The sequence below is a fragment of the Drosophila ficusphila genome, unplaced genomic scaffold (genome assembly GCF_018152265.1).
Source record: "Drosophila ficusphila isolate 14025-0441.05 unplaced genomic scaffold, ASM1815226v1 contig_106, whole genome shotgun sequence".
NCBI lineage: Eukaryota > Metazoa > Arthropoda > Insecta > Diptera > Drosophilidae > Drosophila > Drosophila ficusphila.
In genome coordinates this window covers 9610548-9625180 of record NW_025063993.1, presented here as the reverse complement: position 1 = coordinate 9625180, position 14633 = coordinate 9610548, and the positions used below count along the sequence as shown (strand labels likewise).

General features: G+C 42.1%; 1 protein-coding gene across 1 annotated transcript; it reads left to right on the top strand.

Moving 5' to 3' along the window:
- The first annotated feature begins 4915 nt into the window (after positions 1–4915).
- LOC108096146 lies at positions 4916–8055 on the top strand. The gene is made up of 3 exons (XM_043207693.1): positions 4916–5464; positions 5551–5570; positions 5692–8055. The coding sequence occupies exons 1-3, from the start codon at positions 4916–4918 to the stop codon at positions 7931–7933; spliced, it is 2811 nt and encodes a 936-aa protein (XP_043063628.1). The 3' UTR covers positions 7934–8055.
- The last annotated feature ends 6578 nt before the right edge of the window (positions 8056–14633 follow it).

The window sequence follows — 14633 nt, the reverse complement described above, 5'->3', positions numbered from 1 at the left end:
AAAACTTTGGCAGAGGCTAACGACAGCGGAAATGGCCAGGACACCCACGGCATGGCTGGAATTTCATCATCTTGTTGAACTTATTTTTTGTTGCCCCTTCGATGGCTTCACGTGGGCTTTTGTTGCGTCGTTTTTTTGCTGGACCCAATTTCGGTTTGGGTTGTATTCATAGTTGAGCATGAAAAAGCTATGATAACATTGGCTAGACTTAGGCATAACAAAGATAACGTTTTCATGGAAAACAAATGAAAAATGAGATGAATGTTTGGAAAATTCCATAGTTTAGGAATGTATTTTGCTTTTTGTATTTGTAACTATTTATGTCCAATAAACAAAGAGAAATCAAAAGGGAGGAATCCTAAGCCTTAAATTACTCCGTTGTGCTAAAACTGCAACTGCTCTCCTTTGGAATAAGAAAATGTCCTGTGACTCGATTAAATAGCTGTCGGGGCCACAAAAATCCAAATTATCTGAGAAAAGCCCCACCCCCCCGAAGGACTTTAACCCCTCCCCCCTCCCCGCTTTTCCGATCCTGTTGGCACCCACTTTGTGGGTTTTTCCTTGCGTCTGTCTGCGGCCTGCATTTTTCGCCCTTTGCGACGATACAAGTTTTTGCATTGCGAACATTTTTTTGTGTGTTTGTCGCCGCTTTTCCCTTCGCCCCGCGGCCGTTTTGGAATTTGCCGCTTTTTGTTTTCGCCAGTAAAAGCTCCTGTGGCCTAAGTCCGCTTGTATTTGCCAATTTTGTGTGCTGCCCACAACAACGAACATCAGCAGCAGCAGCAGAAGCGGCAGAAGTAGCAGCAGTGGCAGTGGCAACAACGGCTTGGGCCGCAAAACAGGAGGAACAGAACTGCAAGGACCTCGGGGCTAGAGGGCAGGACGAGGAGAAACTAATTTCTTCCCGGGATTTCGGCTTCTTTTGTATCGCCTGGGTGTTTGCTTGTGTTTGTGCCTGTGTTTGTGTGTGCGTGGCTCGCGGCAGAGTTAAGTTTTTCCCATTGTTGTGAGGGCTTTACTCCAGTTTTTCCTTGTTTGCCAATGCTGTTGGCTAGCTTGTTAGCCAGCCAGTTGCCCAAATGCCATTTCCTGCCGCCTATGTCCGCAGGCCAAAATATTTAAATTATTATTTTCGGCTCTGCCGAAGAAAGGCAAATTTGATTAGGAAAATAAATGCTACCCGGGGGACTTAACATGCCATTCCAATTTGAGCCAATTTACTCTAACTTGTCCTACACAGACGCACTTTCACCTGTGCTGTGGGAAAATCGAAAATCGTTGAGACCGGAAAAATGAACAAGAAAAGATTTCGGGGATGTTTCGGCTGCAGATGATGCGTTTTCTTGTTAATTAGTTGCAGTCTGTTTATGCTGCGTAATTTATGGCTTTTGCTTTTCGTCTCAAAAAATACACTGAAAAGACTTTTTAAAAACTACTTAATAAGAAAATAATTTTAAACAAAATGATCAATAATTATTTTAGAACATTTTATGTAGCTTCTTTCAAAACAATTTTTACAAGCTTAAACTTACTTTTGTGTAACATATCTGTAATTTATTAATAATACTTTAAACTACTGGGAATTTATGGTACAGTAGATTACAAATTATATTTTAAAATATTTTTTACTTAAACAAAAGGTTAAAGGAGATAATTTCTTTGTGTGCACCAAATCTTAATTACCCAGAATTTCCTTGTGTGTAAAGTTCAGAGAGGCGTGAGGTCATCGCCTGACTGTCTTGTGTCTGGATATCCGATATAATTCACATTCAATTTCCATTTCCAATCTGCGTCCGCGGCACCCGAGGCACATATGTGTGTGTCGCATCCCAGATGCCGTCAGATGCAGTTGCCTCCTACTACCTCCTGGCCCTTCCTCATGCCCCACGTAATGCGTGTGTAATCAACCCCTTGCGAGGGGGAGATGTTGTCTGGTGTTGTTCGCTGTGCCCCTGTAAACAAAACATTCATCAAAATTTTATACACTCAACATGTGCCACGCCTGGCTGCAGTTTACCCCTCGACTTTTCGCCGCGGGCCAACAATGTTGTTTGTGTTTTCGGCTGCCCGCTTCGATTTTGAATGTTCTTTGAAAAATCACAACTAATTAACTTTGCCCATGGCTCCAAATTATGTGGGAGTTGGGGATTCCGGGGGAGGTGTTATTGCCCTTTGGCATCGGGAAGCGTTTTTCGTGTGGCCTGCTCCTGGCGACCAGATGTGGTGATGTGGCTCCAAAAAGCGGTTTATTAATAGAAAACGTGTTCGGGCTGAGGTAGTTCGGCTGACATCCGGTGGCTTGATAAGAAATCTACGCTAAATGAGGCCCATCAGCGACAGAGGTGAGTTGCACTGAGATTTACGGACTTCGAGGGAGCGATGTGGTCTCCATAAAATGTTGAACTTTATCTTCAAGTTCATCAGGCTGTAAAAGGGAAACTCAAAGGGAAATAATTTCTGCCTTCTTGCTTTAATTATAGTCGCACTTTTATGTGAAGCGACTGTAAGATGAATTTTATGTTCATACCTTTGTAAATTAATTTGTTTGAAAACATGCTTAACTAAATATTCAAAACAATAGATTTAAATGTCATTTGTAAAGCGAAAGACCTATTCATATTCTTCTGTTACCTTTTGAAACATTATTTTGTATCAGCTAAAATGTTCCTTTCTTCTGTGGTATTTTTCTATTTATGTTGGTTCACCTTCCTAGAAATCCTTGATGAGTTCGCGAAAAATTATTTTGTCAGTGGGGCAAACTCGCCAAACTGCACTTCTTTTGTCTTTATGTTTTTTAACCTCGCAATTCGCAGCTTGGTATCTCCGTTCGGCGTTATTCCATTTTCTCGGCTTATTTCGAGTGGGAAACTTTCGTTAATTGCAACAATCGTGGCGGGCTGTGAAAAAGTTCATAAAAATGAGTAATTCTGAGCAGCTCTCGTTTGCATTCCGCGGAATGGCTGTGATTGAGGCTTCTGGCAGAGCTGATTGTTTCCTGGCGACTGCCTCCATTGTGCTGCGCCAACTTCTGGCCAACTGTCGATGGGAGCGGGTAAATTGTTGAGAAGTTCGGTTGCGATGGGATGGTATCCAGTTGGGTTCGGCAGGTGGCGGAGACAATGGGGGTATTTATTAAAACAAACTTGGGTCGAGTGCGGCATCCTCGTTTGGCCTTGGGCGAAAGTTTACCGCGGTTTCGCAGCTGGGGAGTTGCAGGATGCAAGTTGGCAGGCGCATAAATGTCACTTACGCGCTTCTTGACGCCGCCAACCGCCGAAACCAGTCAACTATTGGGGGAATTGCGAAAGTGACAATTTCGACAGGCGCCGGATGGAGTGGAGTGGAGAGAGAAAGGAGAGAGAGAGGGAGAGTCCTGCGGGAGTCCTTCCACCGAGGCGTCTGCCCAAAGTGTAAGTGCAAATTCAGTTTGGTTTAATTTCGACAGGCTGCGGTCGCACTGCACTGAACCTCCGCCATTCTTCATCCGTCGTCGTCTATTTTCCATTCTCCATTGACCAAAAGCTGTCACCATCGCCAGTCGAGCGTCCTGCCTCTGGAGAGTGTCCTGCAGGACGACGATCTTTATTAAGTTTTTCGCTTACTTCTCGCCAAGTGCGACGGAAAGTTTCTGGGCCCGGCAAGTTTACCCTCGAAGCGTTTTCACTGTTTTTCTACATTTCGGCTTTTGTTTTCTGGTGCAGATTTCATCTCTTGCAATCCTTGGAAAAACTTTCCTTCTGTGGAGTGTCCTCTGCAAATTTGTTGTCTATCGCCTTGCTAAGAAAAAATCCCCCAAAAGTTTGCATTGGCAGCAAATTAATATTTTCCAAATATTTGACAAACTTTTCCCTTTCAAAATGGTAAATTTAAAAATTATTGGCGGATTTCACTGATATGATGTTGTTTTTCTCTGCTTTATTTTCTTTCTCAGGGAAATTGAAAAAACTTTTTATTGACAGAGAATTGAAGTTTATGCAAAAGATGTTGAGGTCACTGACAAATAAGAGGACCATGTTCATTTATGTTAGCCTAAAACTATACCAATTTATTAGAATTCAAAAATTTAAATTCAAGGATCTACTCATTTGACTGAAACCCTTGGGAGAAGTCGGTTGCCGGGTTTATTTCTTGCTCTGCTGCAGCAGGAATGCTCGATTGCATTTGAGTTATTGCTCGGAAGCAGATGACAGGAGCTGCTTCCCCTCCCCTTTCGGACACCTCCCAAATATCTGCTCCATGTCCTTGTGCATTTCTCCACAGCCCTTCGGTACATATTCAATATTTTGGTATTTATCTTGTCGGACAATAAAATAAAGCAAAACCATATGTACTTTCCGGTGGTGGGAGACGGTGGGTCGGATGTCCAAGTGGGTCACTAAGGTCCTCCATTTGCTGCTCCAGTTGCTCGTTGAATGCCACAGGAATTTACATGTTTGAATTCTCTTCAAGCATTTTGTAAGCCGCCCTGTTTCTGGCCATTGGAAAACAACCTAAGCTGTTTGCCTCCGTATTTTTCTCGATTTCATTGAAGCAGGACACTTGTGCACTGCGTAAATCCCTTTAAAGTCGAAAAATATTTGCAGAAATAGATACGACATTAAGAATTGCAAGGATTCTTTTGTTTTCAATTCAGACAAAAATATATAAAAACCTAAGCATGCTGAGTTAAAGCATTACAATGATTATAATTATTTTGGAAAATTTTGAAAAGTATTTAACTCTTAACCATTGCCTTAAATTTTTTAAATAAATTAAAATACAGGTCTATGGAAATTCATCTTTGCTAATTTTAACTGAAATGTTTTATTCAACATTTGTAACAGATCATACTTTTTATCAGTGTATCTATCAATTCTCAGCTGTCGTTTGTACTTTTAAATCTATATATTTTTCTACAATATTATCCTCAAAAGGGATGCAATCGAACGAGCGCCAGCAAGTCATAGCTCGCAATGTGCCGCAGTTGGTGCGATTGCTGTTGGATTCGCCACTCGAAGGCAGGGAAAAGCATGAAGAAAGTGGACAGAATGTGGACTCTGCCATCGTCGAGATTTGCCTCAACTATGCCAAGAAGCACCTGGAGGATCCCGACCTCGAGGAGTGCTGTCCGGAATCCGTCATGCTCTCCATGGGTCACTTTTTGGATAGATATCGCTGGGAGCAGCTTCCCAAGTACGGGGAAACCTTCAAGCAGTTGGCCAATGTGATTCTAACCCACCCACTCTGTGTGAACCACGAGCAGAAAGATCTTCAGTACAGACTTTTGGACTTTATGCTCTGCGTGAATTACAAGGCTTTCAAAGAGGTTCACAACAATCGGGATGAAATGGAGCAGAAGCGGAAGAACATCATGGAGGCTCTTACTTTGGCCACGGAAAGTTCGGAGGTTATTGCAGAAGAGATCAGAAGAAGAGTTTCCAAAAGTGGAATCTCGAATAGTGCAACATCACCTCGTGAAACACCAGTTAGTGCCCCTTTCACGTTCTCCAACAAATCTGAATATTTATATGATGGTTCTAGAACTCAATTAACTTCCCAACCAAATCGTAGCGAAAGAAGGAATCTGATAGGTAGAACTCTTGTTCCCTCTGATCAGATGCACTCGGTTTTGCCTGCTAAAGTTGAAGCCAACTTGGATGATGCCTATAAAAATTCATCCTTATATGAACCACAAACGAATTCACTTCACAGCTATTGCTCCCATGGAACATCCAACCTGAATAGAACCCAAATCAAAGAGGAATTCGCTACAAAAGATGCTAAATTGGATCTCGAATTGAACATCACTCAGGTGGAATCCACCGCAGCGAAACCCACAAAGACCAATTACTTTAAGGGAACCAATGATATGTTTTCCAGGATCGTTTCGCCATGGTGGCAGGTAGATATTCATGTGTATCAGCCACCTCGTATCTTTACCAGCAGTTTCAGCCAGGGCTACGGCGATTGGCTGGTTTATCAGCTAAGGAAAAGTCTTTCCTCTGTGCGAAAAATCAGCGAAGAACATCAACTAATGAGGGAACTAGTAATTTGTTTTTTCGCAACTGTAGATCAACGGCATTTTCAGATATTGGATAATGATTTGCAGGTACGAAAGGATGGAACATACACCTGTGCCTTTAACCAGTTATATGAGGGTCCTTTTTTAGCAAAAATCCTTGAGTATGTGAAGCAGATGCGGCATTTAAGGCAGTTCATTGAGGATCAGACGTCGAAAAGAATAACTGGTGATCGGTTGGAGACCTTAACTTCTTTCTCTGTGGCTCTGCGAAGACTTCTTCGACCCGTGATTGAATACCTGGTTTATTTTGAGAGTAGACTGACAAAGGGCATTGAAAAACCCACCTTGGAGCACTTTTTGGAGGCCTCGAGTGCTCCCTTGGAAAGACTAAATACACTCTTTGAACTTGCCAAGCAAATTTCTGAAGGAGAACCCTCAATGAGGAGCCTGCGACTTCTGGACTCTTTGTTCAAAGCCATAACCAATAGTAATTACTCCAAGTTTCAGAGATCTTTAAATGCATCCTTATTGCTTCACTCTCTGCTGTCCTATTGTCAGTTTATCGACAGCTGGTGGTCAACGGGGGAGTTCACAGACTGGCACGATGAGTTTCCCTACCAAAGACTCCTGATCGAAAGACGAACGGAATATGCCTTGAGAAAAATACACAACAAAGAAAACGAACTTCTAAATGGAAAGCTATTTCAAATCATTCAGCAACACATGGATCAATCTAGAGAGGCAGTGGCCACACTCTATGATGCCCGAAGAATAGGTGACTTCAACTTGTTGCATGGAAACGCAGCTCGATTATCCCTTCACAATGAACTATTGAAAGCGGTGATAGAGGAACTAACTCCTTATCAAACAGAGAGGATAGAGGAAACCAGTTATGCCCCTGATATCCTGGAGCAGCTTAAAAAAGTCAATAATGATCCAGTTCGTCGATTGTTGTACTCCTTTCACATGGAAACTCGACCAGATCCCCGACAATTAGTTAGTTGCTCAGTGGATGAGTTGGTGAGGAACTTTCAGGCCTGCGCTCCCTACACTCCAATATCAGATATTATCTGCCAGGAGCTGAGAAGATTACTTCACCGACGTAGCTTGTTGGTTAACTCGTATATGACTGACTTGGAAAATGAGTTACAAATGCCTAAGAAAGTAAATCACCTGCGATCGGTTTTCCTCCTCTTGAACTATGACCTTTTCCGCAGTGAATTTGAGTTATTTTTTGAGTTACTGGAAAGAAACCAGTTGATGGAAGCTTCTTATGTGTTGAGTGATATTCTGGTTTCACAGGATCCGAGATTGGGTTATCTGTTCAAAGTTTATATAATAGAACCACATCCGGAATTTATTTACCTTTTGGTCAGCTATGATCCTTTTCTGAACCGAGTGATTAGGCAGGAGCAGATTGAGCAGATGAACATCTGCTTTCGTTTGATGTTAAATTTGCATTATTCACGGTATCAACTTGAGAAAATATCTTCCTTGGATAAGGTTAATCAAAACGGACTGATTACGGCTTTCAGATCTCTTCAGCAATCATTAGTGTGCACATTCGAAAAGAAAATACTGATATTTTCAACGAATCTATGGAAGGTCTTCAATACCTACGAAGTCGGAGTGCAAGGTTTTCCCAATTTAAATGAATTAATACAGAACCACGAACTGTTTCTGCTTCACATGAACAGGATGCTGCAATCTGAGTTTAAAGGAGATGGATATGGCTGCAGCTTGGATGAGGTCCTCAAGCTGAGCAGAGTCTTGAGGTATCGGTGGCTGAGGGCCATGACCGTCATGAACGCCTATCGCAGACAGAAACCAACTAACATCTTCGAGTTGAAGTACGAGTGGTTGCGGTTCCACTACCTGCAATCCACTTTTGAGTACTGCAAGGCAATTGGTTGCTTCCTCCGGCGGAAATAATATGTGATGATTTCCCAACTGTCGGTTGCATTGTTTGATAATATTTTCAAAGATATATTTGTATTTAAATTGTTATATTTTGATACTATTAAGTTACAGTAACAATTAAAAAATATATATATTTTATTAAAACTCCGAACCTATCTTAAATATATGCTCTTTTCTGACAGAATTTATATCAGATTCGCTGCTTAATCGCCTGTTTGTTGTCCTCCTTTTTTTTATCGGCAGACCGTCCGCAAATAAGTTTTATCAATTTTCAATGGAAAATCGAGTGCGCATCGTCTGTGACAGAAACCGCAAATTAAATCGTTTGGGTGCCGGGCAAAATTTATTTCTAGCGCGTGGCGAAAGCCGCAAGCTCCACACGCACAGCACACATGCTATCCTATCCTTTAAAACACAAAAAACAACACCAAAAAAAAAAAGAGAGAGCGGGGAAAATTAGAGCAGGATATGGCCATGCCAAATCCAAAGCCAAATCACAGCCAGCGACCGAAATTATTCTGTGGATTTTGCGGCCTCGGCGGTGGGACAGTGTCGATGGGAGGCGGTGGTGCAGCAGCAGCAGCAGCGGTGCAGTGGTGCGGTGGTGCGGACACACGTTCACACTCTGGGCCATAAATTGCAGCGACGCCTTGTTGGCCAATAAATACTAAAGTCTTGATATGCAGCGGACAGGGTCGCCGGCGCCAAGTGCCATAAACTTTGTCCTGGTCAGGGGGAGTGGCTAATTAAAGTTTGTGCCGCATTTTCAAATTAAAAATTGGTAATTTGTGTACAGTTTCCACCTCCAGTTTTTTATGTTTTTTATTGCGTGGGCGGCGGCGGTGGTGGTGGTGATCTCCTGGTTTATGCCCTGACATCGGACTGGGATGGCGAGGTCGTAAAATCTGTGCCGTAGAGGGACAGGTTTATGTGCGGAACTAGACGTTTTATGGGTTGGCGTTTATTTTTTCTCATTATCTCACTTGGCCAGGCGAAAATCGCGCCTTTAATTTTGTGATTCGAGTGCAGCACTTGAAAGGTATTTCGACACTGACTTGTGCTATTTAGCATATTTATAATAAATAATGCAAAACATCACAGATTTTTTAATCTCCTCTGAAAGTCACACACACACACATACACACACGTTTGCTGTGTGGGCAAACATTTTTCATTTCGCTGAAATATTTTCATTTACTTTGCCGGCCACACATTGAAACCACTGCAACCGCATTTGAAAAACATTTTAAATACCTTTTACATTTTTACCATTTGTTTTTATTTGGCCATTTCCCATTTTCCATTTTCCATTTCTGGCAGCGGAAATGTTTGCGTGATTTTTGTGCGGGTCTAACTTAGCAGAGTTTTATTTCATTTCGTTTCCAATTTCACAGAATCCCTGTTTCTCTGTTTCAGCTCGATTTCAAATTTTTCAATTTAGTGGCATTTCGCTCTTTGGTGGCATTTTGTTTAATAACAGAAATTCTAATTAAATTTTTTATTATTTACCCTTTGAGTTAGTTTTTCCGCCCGATCGCCCGCTATATTGATTTCGCTGTTTGTGTTTGCTTTCGGGTGTGGAAAAGTGGTGTCTCAGTCGGTTGTGATTTAATGATTTTCTCACAGCCCAGCTAGAGCAAATAGTAAATATTTACCTATTTGCTGTCGCCATTCCATCCAATAAAAAGGAGAAATACCTTCTGCCCCGTGCCACGTCTCAATAAAACAATCAGCTGTCAAAAAAACACAAACACAGTGGGAATTTCCCGACGCAGTTGGAGCGGGTATTTGTTGCAGGACCACCAAAGTTGATTTGCATGTCATTAACACAAATCGAATAGAGCTGCAGGCGGCTAAAAATAAATGAGGGTCGGAGTTCGACGGCTGCAACCCTGTAAACAAGCCGCCACTAAAAATATCACATGTCATCCAAGGATGAGACGGAACCGGAGGCGACTAATTAGTGCCTGTTGAGGAAAATCCCACAATATTGTGTGGGCGAAGCGCAGTCAATATTGATGTGGCAGCCCGAGGAAAATTATCCCTCAATCCACTGCAGATATTTTCCCATGGAAATGCTTCCGAATATTAGTCTTTGTGCCACATGGGAATTTATCTGAGGAGCCCAGTCCAAACATTTGCACATTGGCAAGCAAAACTTCTTCAATTCGCCAGCCCGAGTGGCAATCTATCTGAGTATCCGAGCATCCCCGCATCCAAGCATCTGAGATTCAGAGCCCAACAACAGGTGCAAAACAGTCGGAGTTTTTGAGCAGCTGCAGCGATTCATGTGCACTTTGCTGTCGTCTTTTTTCGGCCTGCATGGGAAGTGTAAACAAAAGTGGGAATATTGGGGGCCAGATGGGGTATAAGTGTAACTAAGCTTTAATGGCCATGGTAACAGCTCGTGTCCCGAACTACCAAAACTGCCAGAACTACCAGATGCATCCTGCCAGTTGTTGCGGTCCATGGAATGCCAAAAGTACTGCAGGCGGAGGTGGTGGGCCAACAGTCGGCAATGGATGTAGTTCAGATTCCAACAAAATTATTAATATGACTTTACAGAGCGGCAACTACTGGTCCTTCTGCTGGCTATATCCCTGAACCCCTGCGGTTTCCAAGACAGCCGACGATGTATCCTGCAGGATGCGTTTCCACTCCCGTCTCCCCGCCAGTCTGGGCCCAAATTATGCCTAAGCCCAGCCAACTGCTCTTTGAAAAATAATCCCAAATGCAGAGAGAAATATTTTTCAATTATTAGTTAGTTAGGAGGATTAAAAAGCGCAAACTGAAAGAAAATACGGAGATTTGAAAGAAAGCAAATTAAAAAATAAAATGTATCCTGTAAGTAATAAAATAATTATGAAAAACAACAACAACTTGCCACTTCTAAAATCTGAATTAAATTTCATTTAAAAAAATTATTTTTGATTACAAGTTTTTTTTACATTGCAGATTGGGTTTTAGCATCTTTATGTACGTGTTTTTTTCTGAGGCTTAATGAAACATTTTCTTTCAGTGCCTTTGTGTGTTTGGTAGAGTGCGTGTGTATCTTTCAGATACTAGCACTCAGGCACTAAATTTGCTGCACATTATTTAGTTGTTTGAGGCGAGCGGCGTCTTTGTCTCCTCGCCCGACGATTCTGTTATCTGTTTGTGGTTACGGGATTACGGCTGCAAAGCCCACATCCAGGTGTATACTATATCCATGCATATATAGAGCCTTGAGTCTTGAGCACTGCCACGCCCACATTTGGGTAAACGAAACCGCCTCAGCTTTCAGCTGTGTTTGAACTTCTGCCGAGAGTTCGGACTCGGCTGAACTTCAAGGTGAGTTGGGGCTTAATTTAGTTTCAGCTGCATCGCACGGCATTATCCCCACCTTGTTTACGCATTTGTGCTGCGATTTTTTCACTGCTCCTCCTGCTGCTGCTGTTGTTAGCTGCTCCTCGCCCTCAACAAGTTTATCGCAGCAACTCTCCGACTCTAATTTACATAACCACGCAAATTAGTTTTGCGTCTGCTGCAGTTTTTATCTGCTCCCAACTTTGTCACGACCCTCGCAGTGTGGCACCCCAGCCTCCCGTTTCTGCACTCCCCCACCGACATCGCAACTTAAATTTAGTTGCCAAAGTTATTTAAACTTTCCATACCCTTCTCGGCGGGGCACTGCAATTATATGCCGGAGTTTGCCAGGAAGGAAGTAAAGGTGAAATCTCGAGGTGCTAAATGTGAAAGCTGCTAGTTTGGAGTCTCCGTCTTGAAATTGCCTGAAAAGTCGTTTAGAAAACGCTATTTATTTTTATGTGGATCGTCAAAGAAAAACTTGTTCTTCATTCATATATATTTCTTTAAAGAATTTACCTGGATTTTACTTTCTAAAATTGAACTAGGTTTTATGGTTTATTCTTTTGTTTATACCAAAATCTTGAAATTGTATAAAACTGAATTTACTTTAATACTCTTTTGAAGAGTAGAATCATTCGGGCTTGAATGCATCTAATTTTTTATTTCATTTTTCGGTAGATATACAATTTTTGTTTCACTACTTTTTCGTTTCGAAAAATGAATTCATGAAACTTTTTTTGGCTGCTGCACCGCGCCCGCAATTTTAATAGACACACATCCCCCCTCACCTGTCGACTGTGGAGGGGGCTTGTCTCGTAGTTAAGACAACAATTCATTTAACATAGAAGCAGACTTCCACAGCCTCCCCGTGAAACTTCACAGCCCCCCACCGTAACTCGATTTTTTTCGGAAAAGTTTGCTAATGGCCCCCTGCCAGGCACAGTGGTCGGAAAAGCGTTTACGAAGAGTGCTTATGGTAGATAAAAATGGCACTTGTTAGCTAAGCTCTGTCACTGTACTTCCCCGCAGAAGGAGTTCATTTCGTCGTGGCTTCACTGTAACGGTTGGACATTGTTTCACAAAGTTTTGTATGGCTTTACTGTGGGCTTTCGAAACAACTGATTGGCAGCCTAGTCAACGAAAGTTTATATTATTAATGTGGCCCGGCGTTGGTGGCTCAAAGGGAGCCCTTCAGTCAGGCCTCAAATGCTGCCTGCTTTCGACAGCGCAGCTAATTGAATTTTTCGTAAATTAGAAATAAATAGACACAACTCAGATACAAAACCGAACTGATATGATTTGAACAAGCTGCACGGAAAAAAAACCTCCAAGCGCGGATGATTGTTTGCATAGTTTCCTCTTCATACTCGTTTATCAATATTTTAAAATAACAGGCCCCCAGTGTCATAAATTGTATTTTGATATTCCAACTGTCATGTCGATCAAGTCAACTAGACAGTTGGAATATTAAAATAGTATTTTTAGCACTGTGGGTTTTAAATCACACGATTTCAAATTGGTCAATATAGTTTACCCTAGCTTCGGTTTTATACCGCTGCAGAGGGTATTATAATTCCAGTTAGAAGTTCGCAACGCAGAGAAACAAGACATCTCAACCTCCATAAAGTATATTTTATATATTCTTGATCAGTATCACCATCTAAATCGAAGTAGATTCTGCTTCTATGTGATCTAGACTCTCAGGCTTAATGAAACTACAAAATTTCAATAATTTTCTAAATTTTTTATGGCTTGTCAAATGTAGACCCAAGAAAGCACTTTTCGAACCCATAACATTTTCAATTTTAATCCGATTCCAAAGAGGAATCCCAAAACTTTGCCAATTTTCATCCGATTCCAAAGTGGCATACGCAAACGTTTCTGATGGAATTCCTGTACGATCTGTATTAAAATTTTTCAATTTAGTTACGGTCTAATTTTTGACCCCCGCTCATGTCAGACTTTTCCAAGTTTCCGCTGTTCATGTCAGATTTTTTTTAAGTTTCTGATAGTTTAAGCCATGGTCTAAATATTTAAGATATTCTAGTCAGAAACAAGATGTTTATTTGGTATATCCACCTATCCACTTTTATTGTTCCTCACATTACCGCCATTAAAAAATTTAATAAAATAATCGCATCTAAGATTATTGGGGTGTTCTTGCCGTACGGTGGCACATTTGCGGTCACGAGACGCCATTAGCGGATCCTAAACCACTTTGTGGGGGAAAGCAACTGGAATCGGGTGCAGACTTTAAATAGAAATGTTTCCTGCAATTTGGCGAAGGCGGAACCAAATCAGGTTGCAGGTTGCAGCGACGACGAGGCTGGCGGAAGTTATTTTTGGTACGTGCAACAGAAAATGTTGCAAATTGAAAGAAAAGTCAGCGACTGCCGCCCCCTCTGACCCCCATTTTCGGTGGCCCACTGCCCTGCTTCCCCATCCCCGCCCCCCAGCCTCGCCCCTTTGGCCACGTCCATATGCTTTTGTGTATTTCCTTCTCGTATTTGGCTCCTATTGCTAACAATTTTTTTTCGGGCTCTGCGTTCTAAGCGATTTTCAGCGATTTTCTGCGATTTCTTTGCAACTTTTCCCCGAGAGTACGTATCCATGCGTGTACTTAAAGTTGTCTATTTGCTAGTTGTTGCTACTACTGTTAATGTTGTCTGGCTGTTCTGGCTGTTCTGGCTGTGTGTTTTGTATGCCAAGAGCTGCATTGAAAATGAAAATGTTCGCACAGTTTTCCGCACAGTTGCATTTTCACTATGCAGCCGCTTGGCGCGGCTCAGTTACTTGATACAGTTTTTCTCCTCGCCCCGGGAAAAGCCGTGCTCTCTTCTTCTTTTTTTTTCGCTGCCTGTGATTTTCATTTTCGTTATTTTTGCTGGCCCCTCATTTGTGTGTGTGTGTGTCGCCTGAGCTCTGCTTTTTTTCCAACACCACCTCCCATCTTTAGTATCTTGTTGTTTCTATGCTCATCTACTCAGTCGTGCGCTTTGTGCTCCTCAGGATCCCTCCTGATTTTTCCATTTTAAATGCGCTATCTGATTTTTTGTTCGGCTCATGCAGCATTCAAAAGCTTGTGACGGAGTTAAAAGTTGAGATTCGAGAAGGGCGCACATGTGACTGGTTTGGACGACTGAAAGGAGCCGGATGAATACTGAAGGACATCAATTTTCAATGCCCTAAATGGAGGCTAAAAGGAGGGGGGAGAATCGGGGAGTGAGATAGGGCTGGCTGGGCAGAGCATTTGGCAAATGAATCTTCCTAGTTGCTAGATAATTATGACAAATAACCAAGTAAACGGCATAAGTAAGTAATGCGATAAGAATTTCTGATAAGCCCTCGACTTTGCCCCCCAACC